This window comes from Mixophyes fleayi, chromosome 4, assembly GCF_038048845.1.
Source record: "Mixophyes fleayi isolate aMixFle1 chromosome 4, aMixFle1.hap1, whole genome shotgun sequence".
NCBI lineage: Eukaryota > Metazoa > Chordata > Amphibia > Anura > Limnodynastidae > Mixophyes > Mixophyes fleayi.
This window is the reverse complement of record NC_134405.1, coordinates 155,154,720-155,176,529: the sequence shown is the minus strand read 5'-3', so window position 1 is coordinate 155,176,529 and position 21,810 is coordinate 155,154,720. Positions and strand designations below refer to the sequence as shown.

The window sequence follows — 21,810 nt, the reverse complement described above, 5'->3', positions numbered from 1 at the left end:
AATTTCTGAAACTCTCGCCCTATCTGGTCGGGACGGTAAATAGGTAAGCCGGAGGGAGACTTCAGGGCACTATATTTCATTTTAATGAGAGAATGCCAATAAAAGCAAAACAGAAGAAAAAGCAGGAAACAAATCCCCACTCAGAATGGGCTGTGTAACAGCATCCTGAACTATGCATCAATCCAGGAGGTGGTCTTCTTGCTAGATACCCCACATTGCTATAGATACCCCCCCATAGAAATGTTATCTGAGCTGCAGATTCTAATATAGTTAGGCTTTCCGTATACGTAACACCTTGACTGGGACACTCCCATAGGCAAGCGCAGGGTGGATTACAGTTGCCGGAACCCCGCAACAAAGCAGATTAATGATTAAAATATAAAGTAAAACAGCAGCACCACTATCTTCACCACAAATACTGGCATGTGTGATATGTAGGCTTTTTCCAAGTAATAAGTGTAAGTAATGTATGTGGTATTTTGATGATAGGCAAAACTGAAATCCCCCCTTTCAAAATGCAGCAGATTGCCATTAAAATGTTGTTGTGAGATCTCTCATATTGCAATGTATGGCTTATAATATGAGGAAAAAGAACAGTAATTGGATATGATTCAGTGACTTCAGATGGCCAAAGAGTGACACTTAACATTTGGTATAGAAAAAAAATGACTTTGTCTTGTGTTCATAGCTATGCATCACCCTTTACATCTTTTTGTATAATAATGATAAGATAGCGCTTAGTATACATAATATAAATACTGCAAAGCAAAATATAACATGTAATAATAAACACAGTGGTTAATATTGTAAGTTTAAAAGCAGAACAGACACTTTTATGAGACGATAGGTGAGATTGTCCACAATATCTGTTCATCAAAGTGGAAAGAGAGGCAATTTTGATGTAAAGAAGGACGGAAAGATGTGACTTTATAAGAGACTGTCCTTCCAAAAAAGTGACTGATAGGTGATATATTTATTATAACCTTTTGCAAGCCAGCATAGAAATAGGAGTCCAATTATTGCAACCTTTTAAGTCATTCTCACATCTTGCTGTGACTATTTTCCTAGATATTCAGCATGTGCACTTTTGAGCCTGTGCCATGTTTTACTGCACTGTCAGACAATTTAATGGTATCAGACAAGAGGATACTTGGTTTTAGTTCCCGAGAGTTGGCAGCTTTGCTGTAAGGGATTCATGACAAAATCTCTTTATCTTACTTTAGAATAACCATTGATTTTTTTCTGTATTTATTGTGTGTGGGTCAGTATCAAATTAGCCAAATGCGATGGTGTTATGTTTTGTCAGCTCTTCAGTCCTGCTGAGCTTTTGACAAAGTGTTAGGGTTTTGTAGTGTTGAATCATCCTAAAGCCAAGGTTATTTGTCTTTCTTACTGCAGTTTTTATTTTTAACGGGTTCATCACTGCTGCCCACTTTCTTTTGGAAAGTATAAAAGTTGCCAAAAAAGAGAAGTTGTACTGTGCAAGTACCATGTATTAAAATTAGATATTTCCAGGAACAAAATTTTCAAAACTCAGGAGACAAACGGAGTCTGTGCAATATGACATGACATAGAATTGACATGAATAGAGAAGTATTGTACTATTGACTACAAATCATGCATCTAGGAGAAAGCTCATACCAAACTGTGAGCTATCAATGCTTCTGAGATCCAGACTCCCGAATGTTGAATTCTAGAGTGGATGGAGTCCATTGGAGATGCTAGAATTATTCTAAATATTATGCAGTTTGATGAAATTTGGCCATTTTGAGGACCTTAAATTCCGCAATAAAAAAATCACACTTGGCAATGAATAAGTCATATTTGCTAGTTTCCTATAACACGGTGGCTAAGTGGTTAGCACTTTGGACTCACAGCGCTGGGGTCATGAGTTCAATTCCCAATCATGGCCTTATCTGTGTGGAGTTTGTATGTTCTTCCCGTGTTTGCGTGGGTTTCCTTCAGGTGCTCCGGTTTCCTCCCACACTCCAAAAACATACTAGTAGGCTAATTGGCTGCTATAAAAAAAAAAATATTTACTCTAGTCTCTGTGTGTGTGAGTGTTAGGGAGGTTAGACTGTAAGCTCCAATGGGGCAGGGACTGATGTGAATGAGTTCTCTGTACAGCGCTGCGGAATCAGTGGCGCTATGTAAATAAATGGTGATGATGATGATGAAATCCCAGTGATCTATAAGGCAACCTTTTCTTACTTTATTAAAAATAAAATATCTGTGACAACACATGTCAAACATGTCATGAAATGTGGTGGTAACCCGCTCTTGCGGTCGGTAGGGGCGGCCAGTGGAGGTCACTACACTGACACCCTTGCGCATACTTGCAGTGAACGCAAGTAAATAAAGCAGATAGTGTCCAAAAGTCAACATTGTACCATTGTCTCCCAACTACAGGTGCAAGTGGGTATGGTGTCATTGGAACCAAAAGGTTCCATCCTGTACCTGTTTACATGCTTTTACTAGCAATAGAAAACAATGGTAAAAGCACAGTTATTACCGCCAGTGTGTACAGGGCCAAAGGCACATAGCTTTATAAAAGAAACAAAAGCAGCAGGCCACGTTATGTGAAATGCATGAAAAATATCACATGGTCCCCATATTTATGACATTGGTCCATTTTCTAAAACAATTAAAATAAAGAAGACTAACTAGCGCTCTCCCATTTTATGCAGATTATTATGCCTTCGTCCAGTCCAGGGAAAGGAGGATGCACCTGCGGAGGTGATGTGGTGTTATTCTGACACAGTGCTGACCTACAACACCATATTTCACTAATGTTGACATGTGGCTAACCCTTGTGGCCATACTATTTCTACAAGGCGGTTATTAACATCCTGGGAATTTATGTGCTTGTTACCCAAGCCAGCCCAAACCAAGCTACAACTGATCCACATAAAATAAAATATAGAGCTTATTAAATAAGTTTGTTGCATGCCAACTACAGACTCTCTACTAATAGTTAACAGACAAGCGATTTGCATGTTTGGAATTAAAAGGAAAAGATCATCAAAAATGCAGACAAGCAATTATTTTCTGCAACATCTGTTTCCCCTTGCACATGTCTAATTGCACACTGTTTGAAGCCTGCCATTGAGAGATTTTGCTGAGTCTGGTTTGTACAATGTAAGCTGAGATCAGTAGGATGGAGAAATTGTAAGGCTGGTAGTTTGCCATTGATTGGTTACTGCAGAATTTTCTATTTTAAGAGAGTTTGATTTTGTGAGCCAGACAACGTCATCAGCAGTAAATGTCACTCTGTATCTTGTGTCAATGCAGATTAACACCACAGTTGAGAATATAATAGAACTGAAAGATGGTGAACTCTCAGCAAAATTATTTATTGCCAAGAGTTTGCCAGCCACAGACTCTAGTCCACAGTGTCCATGTTATAATGTACAATGTTTACATGTGCTCAAGGACGCAATAATTAGCATGATAAAACAATATAAGTAACTCACCATATTTACAATAGCTCTTTATTTATTTGTGTTTTACTAATGGATTTACTCAGAACTAATATTTGCTTTTATTTTTAAAGCACCAATATCATTATTTCTGCATTATTTTGTTTTTAAAGATTATTATGAAGAATGTGCAAAAATGTATTATCATCATCATCAGTATTTTTATATAGTGCCACTAATTCTGCAGAGCTGTACAGAGAACTCACTCACATCAGTCCCTGCCCCATTGGAGCTTACAGTCTAAATTCCCTAACACACACACACAGCCAATTAACCTACCAGTATGTTTTTGGAGTGTGGGAAGAAACCAGAGCACCTGGAGGAAACCCATACAAACACGGGGAGAACATACAAACTTCACACAGATAAGGCCACGGTCGTGAATTGAACTCATGACCCCAGCGCTGTAAGGCCAAAGTGCTAACCACTTAGCCACTGTGGTGAGTTTTTACCTTATGCAAGACATGCTCCACCTGCACAACAACAATAATTGTGCCTGGTGGATGTGCATACAGAGACTAGGGTAAATTTTATTATAAAATATATTATGGAAACTGGATGTTTAAAACCATGCTAGACCTAGTGCATTAAATAATGACCTGTGCTTACATTGTTTTAATGGACCCCAGTGCAGACATACTGTTTGTTTCCCTGTAGAATAAGCGTACCTTGGTATGCCGGTCATCCATGGCACTGAATAATTTGGAGCAGCATGGTGGCACAATGGTTAGCATTGCTGTCTCACAGTGCTGGATTTATGGGTTCAATTTCAACCAGAGCCCTGTATGGAGCACAGTCCATAAACATATTGGTAGGTTATATGGTTTATAGCCAAAATGGACCCTAATGTGTGTGTGGTTGAAAATTTAGACTGTAATCTCCAGTGAGGCACTGACTGATGTTAATGATTACATAGTCTCCGTACAGCACTGCATAATATAATTGGTACTATATTAACAATAAGGAATCAATAACCCAAGGCAATCCAAATATGAATTATACTGCCCAGGTCTGGATTCCAAGCTTTTAATGCCATAGCTGCTTTTGCTATTCCTTACCCCAGTCCTCCCCATCCCATTTCATCATATAGCTCCATTCACCTATCTTCTATCACTTCTCCTCTGTGTAAAAGAAATACATTTATTTTGGCAGTAATTAAAAATAATATTTTTGTTATGATCTCAGGCATGTGTGCTCCAAAACTTCTGCTCAGTCCACTGCATTAAACTAAAGGGGGCTCTCCCCCCAAAATTCCTGTTGATACTGCCCAATGAAGGAAATCTGCTAGCAATTCCAGCTCAGATCTAGTAGAGTACAGACATATAAGAACATAGCTTTACACACTGCTCACCCCTCAGCCTGCATGGACCTCACTTGATGGTTATACAGACCCACATTTCAGGTCTCCTGTCTCCTTCGTACTCTGCAGTGTGCTATGTGTTGTAGCCCATTATAGCGGATGCTAGTGCAATAATATGCTATCCAATATATAATATAGTGTATCAGGGAAGCATGTATGCTGTGTGAATATTCATTAAATAGTTTCTATTCAGGATAGGTGCATGCAGCAGCGTGATGTTCAGTGTTTGGGTTGAACATTATCATTCTTCTAAGGAAAAGCTAGTTGTCTGTGCAATTTTCCTATGTTGGATAGGCATATTTGGCCTTTTTACCAATCCTGCCATATTGATGTCCTTTCTACCAATCCAGGCATGGTGATATCCTTTAAATTACAGAGTCAATAGTTAATTGTTTAAAAATAAGTAATTAATGATTCATTAATTAGTAGTTAATTTATTAATTAATTTAATATGTTGGTGGTATTGGCAAGTATCTTAGGCAACATCGCCACATGTAGATACAAGTAGAACATACAAACTCTATGCAGATCGCACATTGGACAGATTCAAATCCAAAAGAAAGAAAAAATCCCTGAAGAAGAGGATGAGTGTTCTAGAATTTAGATGCCCCCAAAATTGTGTATAGCGATAGAAAATATGTGGTGTTCATTAATGGGTACTTGTGCAGTTACAAAGGCATGAACTCAGAGTAGTCATTAACACAATACATCAAGTTTCTTACTGACACAAAGGCCATATTGTCTGACATTTTCTCAGTATTATCTCAGTATCAAATTATTTCTTTTTACTTATTCTTAACATACAGAACTGTTATTCATTGGCTAGTGAGGACCTGTCTATTTCATTATCCTCATGGCAATACTTTAATTAGCCACAACATTTTAATTACAAGTCCTACGGGAATATGGGTCACAACCATGAGTCATCTCTCATTGACTGGCTATGTTTTAGGCAAGCTTGGAAACAGAATTTGCTTGTGCCTTGAGTAATCTGGCCAATATTATTCAGCAAACGATGCTTGCAGTAACTGCAGTTAAGACAGTTCCTAAGTGTTTTCTGCTAGCCCAGAAGTAATGAAGCACTAATTCCTCTTGTGAATTATCTCATGCCTTAAAACCGTGGACTCTCTTCTATGCAGTAATCGTTATTGCAAGTGACATGTTTATTTGATTTTAGTGTAAAGCAAATTGTAATAATAATATTGCAAAAAATAACAATATTTTGTCATAAACCTTAATGGTACGGAATAACATAAAATGATACTCAGTTATAAAAAAAGATTTAAAACAGCTTTGCAGAAAGACTACACTTCAAACATTTTGAGCTAGATAGATTCAGTAATTTAACATATGGAATATAAGATAAAAATAAGATACTCAATTATTATGCAAAGTATATCACGTTTAAGTCCTTACGCCTGCAAACTGATTAAACAATGATAAAGAAGATTTGTGTATGGCATAAAGGGATGGAAAATGGAGAGTAGGGATGTACTAGACTTGTCTTTTGCTCCTGCACACTAAATCACAAAGAAGCTGCAGCTGGGTAAAGTTTCAACCCGTCATGGTCAGTAATTTGGTAAATGACAAGAAAGCATGATGAACATAATAGATGAGTAGCAGAATAGACATCTTTCATTTACCTTTGTAAAGTCTGCTATTTGTTGGCTGGCTTGTATTGATTTTTAGCCAGTATGACTATAATATTGAAGGTTTCAGCAGTACTACACTCTGAAATACCTGATCAGCACTGCAGTATTGACTGGTGGCGGATATTTGACAGTATGTGATATGATAGCATCCACACTCAAAAAATATCAACACAATGCTATTAGTATTAGGTACATATTCTGAATATTCTGAATAATACAGATACTATTTTATATAAATGTGTCCATCTATTAACATTAATTTGTAGGATGCCAAAGTGCCCCCCCCCCCCCCCCTCTCTCTCTCTCTGTCTCTCTATCTTTGTCATCACTTCTCTGCTTACTTCATAGCACAACGTTCACTGGTTCATATAATTAGTTTTCAGCAAACAATTTTAAAAAAAAATTGATAGAGGGAAGTGAAGCAGACAGAAGCTGACTTTATCACAGTGAAGTGTGACCACATCAAGCTCATTAACAGGATGCTTTTATTCTTTATGCTGCTAAAAAATAAATCACCCATCTGTGCATACCCCAAGAAGGTCTGTGTTACAACTGGAAAACAACCAGTCATTATTAGAACACATTCATTTGACATCGCCCTCAATGTATTTTGAGCCTTGCGTAGCTTACGTACTAATTTCATGCTACTTGGGCTCACTTTTCCAAGTTCATTTATAAAGTTATCTCAGGGGGACTTGGACCACCTTTTTATAAAGAACAAAGAGATGTGTAGTGGGAGGCATGTATATTACCATGTATCATGTTCATATATTACCATGTATCCCGTTCATATATTACCATGTATCCCGTTCATATATTACCATGTATCCCGTTCATATATTACCATGTATCCCGTTCATATATTACCATGTATCCCGTTCATATATTACCATGTATCCCGTTCAGTTTAGCAGCACAATTCTAGTACTTAGCAGCATCTATCAAAAAGATGAGTTATAAAGTTAGTTATAAAGGGAATGTTTTCTTTTTATATGTATGGCAGACCAATAAGACATATCAGACACATTTTGCTACAGCAGTATTGTACAACTAATAGTGCTCTCCATATTAGCTCTACATACAGCTAAGTCCACACCTAGTCTAAGTGTTGGCTCCAACCTCCCAAGTTAAGTAAAATTTCCAACTTTGACATTGAATCAAACTGTTGCATTATAAATTAGCCTAATTAGTTACTGTAGTTTGTACAGGAGCTGTGGCCCTCCACCTCCCACCCATTTAGGTAAGTAGCAGTGGTTGGGTGCCGCTTCCCTGTGTCCCCCACCCTCTCAGAGCCCAAGTGTGGTGATAGCAGCTGGGATTGTGAGAAGGGAAGCAGGGGGCATGGATAGAATGGGAATGTGTGAGAGAGGGGAGGGCTCAATGACTGTTCTGACAGGAGGGGATTGCTATGATAGGTAAGTAGGTAGAGAGCTACTTTCCCCCATGATTGTATACATTAAACATCTGTGGAATAGGATTCCAAATGCCTTTAATCACTAGATGCTACATCTCACTAATAGGAGTCAGCAGTGAAATCGTAAAGGGTTATCCAGGTCACATCCATTAAACTCATTACTGTCTGTGCCTTCTTAAGCATTACATTCTGGGTCACAATTGCAGAACAAAATAGCTATTTGGATGCTCATTAACATAGCTATAATAGTTTGTTCCTTTCAGTACTCTCTGGGATTAGGTTTTATATATGGAGCTTTGTATGTATTTAATTATGTTTACAAAATATTGTCCTGGCATGACACATATTATGTGCTCGGCTACAGGGTGTTCCTTGACTTTATAGGCTAAATCACCTAGCAATGTAAAGCATATCCAGTTTCACCTCAAAAAGAACTTTAAAAATAAACATTTCCTGCAAGCATACTGCAAACACAAATATGGAATGTAGCTCAATAGATGAACAACTTTTTAACTTTTTTAAGCATTTTACAGGACACTAAAACAGTCCTCTTTAAAAAAAGATGAATTAAATCAAGCAAGACAACATTTTAAAATGTTTACCAGTATTTATTTTTGCAAATAATAAAATATATTCATGTCTAATTGGCAGAATGATCCCAATTGTCCCAGGTCACTATTAGACATTAATATATACCAAAGGCTTCACTGAGGGCTGGCTGGGGGCGTGTCTATGAACTGCCTCCTGATTGGGCAGGGAGATGTTTTGCCTTACTTCCAGTAATAGTGTTTTCTCCATACTACTGATCCTGCTCTTAATGTATGCAGTTTATCTTGGCTCCTGACCCTTGGATTGTTCCTGGAATACTGTCCTGACCTTTAGCTAGTTTACTAGCCAACCTTCCCTGACCTATGGCTAAGTTTCTCTGGACTTCTCTTCGGCTATTTTCCTTATTGGCCCTGGGCTAGTTATTAGTATTTCCACTAACCTGATCCTAGACTATTTTCTGTATTATCGTAGTTCTATCTGCTGTCAGTCCCTTTGTCATCTGGGACAATTGGTGTCAGCCACTACCATTCCAGTCTACTCCTGGAAATCCTGCTGGCACATATGTAAGTTCCTATTTCTGTGAGTAAAGTCCTTTGGGCATCCAAGTACAGCGGCGAAGACCTTATCTAGCCGATTCTAGGAACTCCTTTAGGGTCTGGCATCTAACAGAAATGCACTGTGTGGATTGGTGGATTCATACACTGGGACAAAGCGAATTATGTCACAGCAACTCATAAGACTGCATTCTAAGCTCTTTGACCTGTACCAGATCCCATTAGTACACTTTCACATAGATGTGGGAGAGGTTTCAGTTGTCTGTAATGGAGTGAGGAAGTAGAACCGAGTTACAGTTGAATATCAGGATAAAACAGAACAATGTAATTAACCTTCATGATTTCAACATTTCAATTTTGGGGTTTAGTGAGCGGGTTTTATTATATATTTAAGTGCATAGGGACCACATTTTCAAAATGACTGTTGGTGGTGAAGTTAATACAATCAATGCTCCCACCCTAGCTGTCATTTGCATATGTCTTGTTAACATGTATTCCATATCGACTATATAAATATGTTTTGTTTTGCTGATGTGTACATATCTATTATGTTTTATTACTTATGTGTTATTATATTTATTATATACTGATCATGTATATTTTTTATATTATTGTGTATATAACCCTTATATAATATACAAAATATACGTATACACACACACATGCATGCCAAGAAGAACTACTTGTCAGTCACTGCGGTCAGGTGCCTACAGCCTGCCAAGAGTTCAGTTGTCTGACTCTGGTCTGTGTGGTGTGTCATGTTTTGCTGCTCTCTAACATAGCTACCACCATGCAGTGTGTGCAGCGACACAGTCCTCCTACCATGGGGGGGCAGTCTCCAAAACCAGTGAGGGAGTTGTATGTGACATCAGCAACTCTCTGAACAGTTGCTTGCCCTGGAACTGGAGAGTGAAGAAGAAAAGAGCTTGGGAGTGTGTGAAACTGTGCAGACATCCACTCCTCCAAGTCCTAAACATTGGGGGTGATCAAGCACCCACAGAGCTGGTGCCCATGTTAATGTCCATTAGAGGATATTCTTTCTATTCTATCTAAACTCCAGCCATGTGAACTAAATAGGAATGGATAGGTCCTCTCCAGATTATTTTCCTGATATCACTAGTTCTTTAAACATCCAATTCAGAAAGCTTGGTACAGTTTACTAAGTGACATTGGTCAAAGGTTCAGACCAAAGCAAAGAATAGAAACATAAACTCCTGCTGACCTGAGCAATTACTGTATTTGTTGTTTTAAAAAAAAAAAAAAACAGTTTATGTTGACCTATTCCAAATTGTGTTTTAAAAAAAAATGTCATTTTACAAAGCTAAAATAATGCAATCATTTACTTTCTGCTGGATAATATTTTCTTACAACAGTATAATAAAGCTGTTGAGAAATACGGATGGCTATTTAATATTTAAAATGGGAAAATAAAATAAAACTAGCTCCTGTACACCGACATGCCACTAGGCAGTATTATATAATATTCTCCTTCAGGAGTGAGGACAAACCAGAACTTCTAATGTTGCAATATATTTCTGACCAAAGCAGCCTCCTTGTCTGTGATGTCTCAGATGATTCTTTGTACTGATGTAAAGTTATTGTGAAAGTGCAGTCAAATCACATCTGTGATTGTGTCTTCATAACAAGGCTTCCTTCATCCTCCTGGGAACTCCTTATCTCCTTGACTCCTGCTTTCCTGACACTGGGAAAGTTAGTCTGCAGTCTGGTGTCTGCACTGGGCCCATCCTCCCTCCCCTACTGTCTCTATGTGCAGGGTAAACAGTCTCTAGTCACTTCATAATGATATCCTTCCCAGCATTACACTATGCTAATTAAACATATGCTATATATAGCACTGTAATAATAGTAACAATCCTCTAACAAAGGGGCATGCATTGCTACTTAGTGTGAAGCTTTGATTTTTAATGAATGTCTTTTTTGCTGTGGAATATGATTAATTGAAACAGAAACTGAAATCCACATTCATAAGCAATAACACATAATAATTTAGATTAATGTTGTTCTTGTTTTCTGGGATCATTAGATAATATAAGCTAAATACAAATAATTTAATGTTAATGTTATATTTCCATGTAGTATTGGTAAATTTTATTAGTATTTTTATTATGATTTATTTATATAGCGCCAATCAGTGGTCGAAGTGGAAATTTAGAAGTGGCAGTATGGAAAATATAAATGAATGGAGTTTGACAGTTTACAATGAAGGCAGTAGGAGAAGTGGCGGTGTGGAATACCAACGTATACCAGCCCACTTTGACCACTGGCGCTAATCATATTGTGCTGTGCTGGACAGAGAATATGTAATCATTCACATCAGTCCCTGCCCCAATGGGGCTTACAGTCTAAATTTTCTACCACACACACAGACAGACTAGGGTCCAATTCTCAGAAGCTAATTAACCTACCAGTATGTTGAAGAGGAATCCAGAGCACACAGAAGAAACCCATGCAAACATGAGGAGAACATACACACAGATACAGACCTGGTTGGAATTGACTCATGACCCCAGCACTGTAAGGCAGTAATGCTGACCACTGTGTCACGTACACAAGAACATGACATTAGGTTAGCAACAATTTTTATTGTCTGCAGCAGTGCTTAAGCAAATAAAGGGCTATTTCAGATACCAATTCCTGAATTTCATTGAAACATTTTCATGTGATGTCACTCAGTTTAGTAGCCTCAAAGTCTAGCTAGAATAAAAAGCTTGCTTTTGGCCACTGGAATTAATGTGCCCACCTGTTATCTTTTTTAATTGCTTTTTTTTCCAACATAAACAGCTTGCATGTTTTTGTACTTATTTATTTTGCTGATACAGTTCTATGGATTCGTCATAAAACGCGTTAGCACCCTCTACTGTTGGAATGATGGGCGTGCAGCATTGTGGAAAACAGCAATAACATTTTGAGTAGTTTTATTATTATCATCATCGTCAGCTATTTATATAGTGCTACTAATTCCGCAGGGCTGTACAGAGAACTCACTCACATCAGTCCCTGCCCCATTGGGGCTTACAGCCTAAATTTCCTAATATACACACACAGAGACAGAGAGACTAGGGTCAATTTGATAGCAGCCAAATAACCTACTAATATCATCATCATCATCATCATCATTTATTTATATAGCGCCAACATATTCCGTAGCGCTTTACAATTGGGGACAAACGTAATAAACTAATAAACAAACTGGGTAAAACAGACAAAGAGGTGAGAAGGCCCTGCTCGCAAGCTTACAATCTATGGGACAATGGGAGATTGACACATGAGGTTAAGTATACATTTTGCATCTTGGCCCAGCCAGACTGCAAAGGTAAGGTGACTCATAAGCTAAATGATCCTGTCACACAACAATGTTGGTCCGGGGGTAGTTGTCTTGTGTGAAATTGTGTAACAGGCTAAAGGTAGTGAGGTTAAGATGGTGGTTGAGGAATATTATAAGCTTGTCTGAATAGGTAGGTTTTCAGAGAACGCTTGAAAGTTTGTAGAACAGAGGAGAGTCTTATTGTGCGAGGGAGAGAGTTCCATAGAGTGGGTGCAGCCCGAAAAAAGTCCTGTAACCGGGAATGGGAGGATGTAATGAGGGTGGATGAGAGACGCAGATCTTTTGCAGAACGGAGTTGCCGAGTTGGGAGATATTTTGAGACAAGAGAGGAGATGTATGTTGGTGCAGCTTTGTTGATGGCCTTGTAGGTTAGTAAAAGTAACCTACAAGGAGTGTGGGAGGAAATCGGAGCACCTGGTGGAAACCCACGCAAACACAGGCCAATCAGACACAATTCGTTGTTTACCTATTGACCACTTTCATTCATTTGCGCCACCACTGCACTAGGAGCAAGTACTTTAACAAATTATCAGGCATTCGCTTTTTTTTTCTTTTTTCCCTATTGTATTACTTTAGGACAGAAGACAGAAAATTAGCAAATTGGTAAACGAGTTGATTTGGATGAGTCTTTATTTCAAATAAAATATTAGTGTCTGTGTCTATTTCTATTAGGTACATTTGTTGCTTTACACGTTCTAATGAGCCCTGGCTGTCAGGGAATGCTGGTGCTTGTAGTTCTACAGTCTAATGCATTTTCTGACAGATGTGGACATGCTGGCACTTGTAGTTCCACAAATGTACTTAATGATTTGATCACTTTAAATCATTACCTTGGCACACACTGCCCCAGGGGTGCAAGGAGGAGCAACAGTACAGAGTGGTCTGCTCTAAGAAGGGGAGGACAAGTTTTTGTGGGCCCAATTCCGCAAGGGCAGTGATGGGCAACCTGATACACTTCAGGGGCCACACATTACCCTTAATCTCATCATTTTAAACAAGTGTTGCAAGCTATAATAAACATATCTGACAGTAAAGCAGAAAAGAGCTGGATGCTACTGTTGACGTTTAGGAGGGCCGCTTGCTGCCCTAGGGCTGTCTTTTGCCCATCACTGCTCTAGGTAATATCCCCCATGCTGACTAGACTAAAGCAGGTAGCACAATGCAAGTAAAACAAACATACATTTTTGAAGCCTGCAGTTGGTTCTAACTCTAAATCAGGCCAATTTTTTTTTAAACTATCTGACACACATGGAATAAGCTTTACAAATGTCCACACATGATTACAATATGGGGATAATAGGCTGTAAAGTGAAGGAGGAGAAATACATTATTGTGTTTTAGATGTATTTTCCAAATGCAAGATGCACCGTTTAGGCCTGGACACACCAGTAGGTGCTATTTTTATTCATCTTTGAATACAGAAAGTGTCTTATTTGGGGATCTGGCCTTATCTGTGTGGAGTTTGTATGTTCTCCCCGTGTCTGCATGGGTTTCCTCCGGGTGCTCCGGTTTCCTCCCACACTCCAAAAACATACTAGTAGGTTAATTGACAGATATCAAATTGACCCTAGTCTCTCTCTCTGTCTGTGTGTGTGTGTTAGGGAATTTAGACTGTAAGATCCAATGGGGCAGGGACTGATGTGAGTGAGGTCTCTGTACAGCGCTGTGGAATTAGTGGCGCTATATAAATAAATGGTGATGATGAGCTGTATTTCCTATTAAACCTCTGTTAATGCTGCCTTTTCATTGCGTTCAAGTAACCAGACAGGAGCTTGGTGCTTGTGAGTTCATGACCTTTGTGCTTGCCTGGTTCTGTACATTTATAGTTAGTTCCACCATAAAATGGTTTGCGTTGGCAAAGCAGTTCTATTATATTATGTTGTAGTAGAACCTGTTAATGTAAGAACAGACATCACTGTGGTGGAATGAGGAAGCTGGTTGCTGTAAAACAAATTCCTCCATATGTACTTGCTGATTCTATTATTCTGAATAATTTTAATCCATTAGAATGTATACGTTTCAGTGAAGGTAAAACATGTCTTGATGTGAGGAGCAGTTAAGCAATGTTAATATACAGTATAGTCAGTGAGTTCTGACATCACAATAAATGGAATATAACGCTATTACAAATTGTGTCTGTGTATTGTTGTCTAATACAGTGTAATACTGCACATCATGATAATGTATATAATATAACAGGGACATTTTGTTACAATGCTTGTATATCTGGAGAAGTACCTGACTGTACCTGACTGTGGAAGGTCAGAACGATTGTTTGCCACTTTGACAAATGCATAAATGTGTCCCAAACATTTCTTAGTGCACTTTATCTTGTAAGTTTCTTATGTGTCTTCTATTTTGTTTTGCAGATTCTACATTGAAAGTATATCCTATCTAAAAGACAATGCTACAATTGAACTGTTCTTCCTAAATGCCAAGTCCTGTATATACAAGGTAATACATTTTTTGTATAATAATTAAGCAATGACCGATCACAAGACTTTTGTGGATTTTGGAGTTTGTTAGAACTGCAGGAGCTGAACTTATGGACGCTTTCACATTGGTGTGTTACCATGCACTGTGTACACCTTACACCTTGTGTTCACCGCCCACCTAAAGTGCTTGTCAAAATAGTGATCAATAGGAGACTATCAGAAATCTAGATACAATGCATTTCACAATCGTAACAAATTCTAGATTGAGCAGAAATGCAGCAAACTACATTAATGGTTTCATGTTTGTTAACATTACATGTATTGCAGCAGTGTTTGTGATAGGGATAAACTATTCACACTACTACTTACCCTAATACATGAATGATATATGCGTGTTACTTTTTCTCTTCGATTCTCTCTCATTTACTTAATACAAAATTATGGTTTTGTTACACTTCAAATATACTATTAGTATCATCTGATAAAGCCTGCTACTATATCTGTTTGTAAATCCAAACTAAAAATCAGTATTGATTGGTGTAAAATGCAACATGCATATTGCCATGTCAAAGACCACTTTTAAGGTGTAAACGTATACAGTAATTTCCAAGTGTCAGCAACAGAATTTGATGATTTGGGATGAATGAAAGTACTGCAACTCTATTCACAGCCAGTTCTCAGGATTTTACAAATTAGTTGAATTTTAATGTTTATACCAGTGGTTCCCAAACTTTTTCAGTTCGTGGCACTCTTAGGGTCTCCATCATTCTTTCAAGGTGCCACTCCTCCAAAATAATTACCAAGCAGTTCCGATTTATAAGTAGTTGGGTCAAAATAATGTAATAAATATTTAGGTCAGGACAGAAATACTTATTAAGTTGTTTGCAAAAATAATACACATAAGTCCAAGGAAAAAATTTTTTTTTTATGTTTCTGTCAAAGAGCAATTTACAGCTATCATTTAGAGGAATAAGATCAAACAAAATAAATCAGCAATATGTACAAAAATCATCACACTTTGCCCCTTCAGCATTACACTGTGCCCCTTCATGATCACACTGTGCCCCTTCACGATCACACTGTACCCCTTCATGATCACACTGCCCCTTCACCATTACACTGTGCCCCTTCATGCTCACACTGTGCCCCTTCACGATCACACTGTACTCCTTCATGATCACACTGCCCCTTCACCATTACACTGTGCCCCTTCATGCTCACACTGTGCCCCTTCACGATCACACTGTACCCCTTCATGATCACACTGCCCCTTCACCATTACACTGTGCCCCTTCATGCTCACACTGTGCCCCTTCACGATCACACTGTACTCCTTCATGATCACACTGCCCCTTCACCATTACACTGTGCCCCTTCATGCTCACACTGTGCCCCTTCACGATCACACTGTACTCCTTCATGATCACACTTTGCCCCTTCACCATTACACTGTGCCTCTTCATGGTCACACTGTGCCCCTTCATGATCACACTGTGCCCCTCCATGCTCACACTGTGCCCCTCCATGCTCACACTGTGCCCATTCATGCTCACACTGTGCCCCTTCACCATTACACTGTGTCCCTTCATGCCCACACTGCCCCTTCATCATTATACTATGCCCTTTCATGCTCACATTGTGCCCCTTCACCATTACACTGTGCCCTTTCATGCTCACACTGTGCCCCTTAATGCTCACACTGTGCCCCTTCATGATCACATTGTGCCCCTTCATGATCACACTGTACCCCTTCATGATCACACTGCCCCTTCACCATTACACTGTGCCCATTCATGATCACACTGCCCCCTTCACCATTACACTGTGCCCCTTCATGCTCACACTGTGCCCCTTCATGCTCACACTGTGCCCCTTCACGCTCACACTGTGCCCCTTCACGATCACACTGTGCCTCTTCATGCTCACACTGTGCCCCTTCACGATCACACTATACTCCATCATGATCACACTGTGCCCCTTCACCATTACACTGTGCCTCATCATGCTCCCACTCTGCCCCTTCACGATCACACTGAGACCCTTCATGCTTACACTGACCCCCTTCATGATCACACTGTGCCCCTCCATGCTCACACTGTGCCCCTTCATGCTGACACTGTGCCCCTTCACGATCCCACTGTACCCCTTCATGATCACACTGCCCCTTCACCATTACACTGTGCCCCTTTATGCTCACACTGTGCCCCTTCATGCTCATACTGTGCCCCTTCACGATCACTCTGTACTCCATCATGATCACACTGTGCCCCTTCACCATTACATTGTGCCTCATCATGCTTACACTCTGCCCCTTCACGATCACACTGAGACCCTTCATGCTCACACTGACCCCCTTCATGATCACACTGGGTTGCGCCCCTTCACCATTACACTGTGTCCCTTCATGCCCACACTGCCCCTTCATTATTACACTGTGCCCCTTCATGCTTACACTGTGCCCCTTCACCATTACACTGTGCCCCTTCATGCTCACACTGCCCCTTCATCATTATACTGTGCCCCTTCATGCTCACGTTGTGCCCCTTCACCATTACACTGTGCCCCTTCATGCTCACACTGCCCCTTCATCATTACACTGTGCCCGTTCATGCTCACACTGTGCCCCTTCATGCTCGCACTGCCCCTTCACCATTACACGGTGCCCTCCTTCTATCTTTTCCCCTCCATCGCTGTTTTCTATCACTATTTCAACCTCTGATCCTTTACTTACCATACTTGGCCTTCTTTCTTCTTTTTGTTCTGCCTTCTTTCTTCCAGCTCCTCTCTGCGTGACTGGCCGCGGCACCCCAAGGAGCTAGTTCCATGATCAATTCCATGATCAAGGGGGTTTCAGAGAGCCTGGGAGGAATCTAATACAGTAGAGGAAAGCCCCGTTAGTTCCCTAAAATCTCCCTTCATAGTCCATAACCAATGCAATTAGCAATTATCTTTGATCACGGACGCAGGAAGTAAATAAATAGGAAGCACTCCAGCTATTTATAATGGTATATCCTGCCTCATGAGGTGACCTGTGGATTCAGAGACCCAGGTGATGAGCAGAATGGGTTACCCCTTATCTGCTGATGGAGATTACAATGCTGATAATGTCACCCCCTCTCCATTGTCATTGGAATTAGTGTGACCCTTACAATTTAGGTGTTAGAAATAAAAAATGAAGTTAAATTAGGAAAATAAAATAGTAAAGCTAGTAATAATAGGTATAAATTACTCTTTGACAGAAACGTAATTGAAATACAAATATAAAAAGTTTTATGGGGAGAAGGTCGGGATATGTTTAAACATCCAGATCTACTTACACAATGGAGCAGATGAGCCTCAATGCCTCAGTATTACACCACGTAGATTCTATATGGGGGGCACTCTAGAGCAGGAGACGTACTTATTAGAATCTAGAAATGGTTAAAGCTGGTTTTGGGGGTATAGGATATCATTTGGAAGGAGGTCATGTCCATCTGTGGATCATTCATTCAGACAATCCCTAGTTGGTGATTACAGTTATTTTAAAGTAGTATTAGTGCAAGCTGTGTAGAGGGTGGGCTTTAACTCTAGGGGAGAATTCAATTGCCCCGCGCACTTTTACCCTAAGTACAGTAATTTTAACACAGATTTTTGCTTGTGGCTCTCAGAGCTGCGAGCAAAAATCAGCATTGAAATTACCGTACTAACAGTAATAATACCGTTAGTACAGTGATTTCAATTTATTTCCCCCCTGGGCCTCTCATATTATGTAACGATAAGAGGTGATGAAGGCATATTTAGTTCCCTGTTTTGAGAGAGGGCACATAGTTTTTTCTTCAAATGGGCTTGATCTTTCTACCACCTCTGTGTCCAGATTTCCACTCTATGTCATGATTAGTTTAAGACCTAAATATGGTTAAAATGAGGAGTATGTGAGTAAAAAACTAAACACAGACTGGTTTCCCAGACATTGTTCAAAAAAAGGGAGTGGACACTTTAAAATGCACTTCACATATAAATAGTTGCATTTCTTGCAGTTTGTAAATGGGCCTTATTGAAAAATGAGTGAATAGAGCTCATAAGTGAAAATTACATGGTATATCTTCATCGAACAATGGTAGTGAAGTGTGTGAATTGGCCACTAGATGTCAGCACCTCCACATAAAGTGATTAAAGTATTTTTAACCTGAATCTGTACATAACAAATACATCATAGTTTAAATCCAGTTACAACTAAATAACTGTAATCAAGCCCAGAAGACATTATTACAGGCATTATATTGTAGAACAAATTCACTTATACTTCATAAAGTAACAACAGAGACAGTCATCTGTAACATACACCAGTTTTGACCTAGAAATATGTTCAGTATAATACTTAATTTATTTGATCAAACTGCTGCTTGAATTGCTGACTAATCTAAATTATCAATATGGATCCAATATGACCACAATTGTTATTGAGACCTAGCTAATGAAGCTCTGCCTCTCGCCATTGTCATCTTAGTACTTACTTCTAATACTAGCACTTCCATCTGCCCCATTCTTACCCACCTACTATCTTCCTATCTTCTCAGCACATTAAATAGCCAGTTACACTTTTTGTTGCAAGCAAAGCAACTTTAGATAAAGCTTAGGAAAATGACCAGATAGCTGAACATATAAGAAAGTAAATGTTTGCATTGAGCTAACACTTTCATTAGTTCTAATAGTAATATCATTCTCTAATCTGAGAAATAAATAAAAATATGTTTTATAGATTTTGGTTGCTTGTCATTAGATTCATTATTGTAAGTCTTTTAAAGTGAACCCATACTACGTACAGTGTAGGCAGCCATCTTCTGGGCTACAGCACTATTCATGAATCTACGTGCCTCATGTCTCCAGTTAGCAGAGGTGCAAAGTTTCGACGATACAATCTTCAAGTTCCGCAATTGCTTTGGCATTCTGCAGAATGCAACTTGCCGCTGTATTAGTAAGTTCGAAATGTCATTTCACAGAATTTACCATCTATAAATAAAGTTTGGATGGCCATGGTCAATACATTTTGTTGTGTTGTATGGTCGTGGTAGCATTTAAGCCAAATTCCGTAAACAAAACATACTCAGTTTCGCAGCCAAATATGGAACACGTTGAATATTTAGCAGAACAGTGTACAAGTCTATTTCAAAGTTCTCTGTTTGGTTACATCACCGTCATTGATGAATGTACTTTAATTTGAAACCTTGGATGTTAGTTAGTTACCAAGCTAGTGCATTCTGTTTTATTATCACATAGTAAAACTCTCTTATCCACTTTATGTTGCCATTGCATTGATTCAGAGAGAGAGATGGAATTAGGGTATTATAACAAGCTAGTCTCCTTAGAGAGTTGGAGGGTTTCTGATATAAGGGGGAGTGAATACGCAGTTCCAAATAAAAGAAATTGCAATAAAACATACATTGAGCCCCCGGCCCTGACGGCTTCACGGCCGTGTATTACAAAACTTTCTCCAACTCTCTTATGCCCATGATCCTCGAGCTCTTCAATTCCATACTCCTCGGCTCTAAATTTAATCAGGCTACAACTCGGGCAGACATTGTGGTTATACCCAAGCCCGGTCGCGATCCTCAACTCTGTGGAAACTATAGACCGATTTCTCTGCTCAACGTAGACCTCAAATTGTTTGCAAAGCTCCTCGCTAATTGCCTGAACTCTGTCATCACCTCTCTCGTTCACCCCGACCTGTCATCACCTCTCTCGTTCACCCCGACCAGGTCGGTTTTATCCCGTGCCGTCAGGCATCGGACAACACTCGACGAGCAATTGATCTAACTTACGTTTCCAACTCACGCAATATCCCCACCCTGCTCATAGCCCTAGATGCGGAAAAGGCTTTTGATAGGGTGGCCTGGCCCTATATGCAGCGGACCCTCGAGGTCATGGGCCTGAAGGGCCCCTTCCTTCGGGGCGTTGCCTCCCTATACTTTAACCCAACAGCTTCCGTTCTAGCTAATGGCTTTCAGTCCTCTCCCTTTGAAATTCGAAATGGCACGCGACAGGGGTGTCTGTTATCCCCACTTATTTTCGCACTAATGATTGAACCCCTTGCTTGCAAAATTCGTATTAATCCTGATATCTCTGGTGTTCGGGTAGGTTCCTCCGAGCATAAAATATCTCTATACGCAGACGATATTCTTTTATTGGTCACAAACCCCCTCATATCGCTCCCAAATCTACTCAAGCACATCACTCTCTTTGGCACTCTTTCCAATTAAAAATCAATGCCTCCAAATCAGAAATCCTGGACCTTAATATCCCCTCAACTCTTCTGTCAATCCTCAAAACCAGCTTCGATTTTAGATGGCAGCCCCACAAACTTAAATACCGTGGGATCTATCTCACTAGACTTTACGATCAGCTGTATGCAGCAAACTTCCCCTCTTTATTTTCAGCCATTAAGGCTGACCTTTTAAAGTGGGACAAACTCATTATCTCCTGGACGGGCAGAATAAACTCCCTTAAAATGAACATCCTCCCTCGGCTTTTATACCTGTTTCAGGCCTTACCCCTCAAAATTCCCGCTAACTCTTTTAAGCTCCCAATGGCTTTTAATGGCTACCAAATTTGTCTGGTCTGCAAGGAAGCCCAGAATTCGTATGCAGACTCTTCACAAATCTATCCAAGAAGGAGGCCTGGGTGTACCCCACTTTCTCAAATATTATCGTGCTACCCACCTCACCCAGTGTGTACTCCTTCACTCTCCTCCAGGACAACGAGTCTGGGTCAATATTGAATCTGCTCTCACAGACACTACCTCGCCCTCCTTGCTTCTTTGGCTCAAACCCCAACATCTGCCTCTCTCCTCACAGCTTCCCCCTCCACTAGCATTCTCACTTGCTTCTTGGACTCATACAGTCTCCTCATATAATTTAGCCCCCAACTCATGGCGCATGACGCCTCTTTGGAATAATCCCGCCTTCCCCCCTGGACTCCGTCCAATTAAATTTTTCTACTGGACACGCTGTGGCATCAACTTTCTCTCCGACCTTAGGCCTCTACA

General features: G+C 39.8%; 1 protein-coding gene across 7 annotated transcripts in view; it reads left to right on the top strand.

The window, feature by feature from the left end:
- The window catches only part of FRMD4A (FERM domain containing 4A), a 361,665-nt gene that overhangs the window by 250,529 nt on the left and 89,326 nt on the right, over nt 1–21,810 (top strand). For all 7 annotated transcript variants that reach the window (XM_075208671.1, XM_075208669.1, XM_075208670.1 and 4 more), the window contains exon 5: nt 14,724–14,808. In XM_075208671.1, coding sequence (XP_075064772.1) covers nt 14,724–14,808 — 85 coding nt within the window. The remainder of the gene's footprint in view (nt 1–14,723; nt 14,809–21,810) is intronic.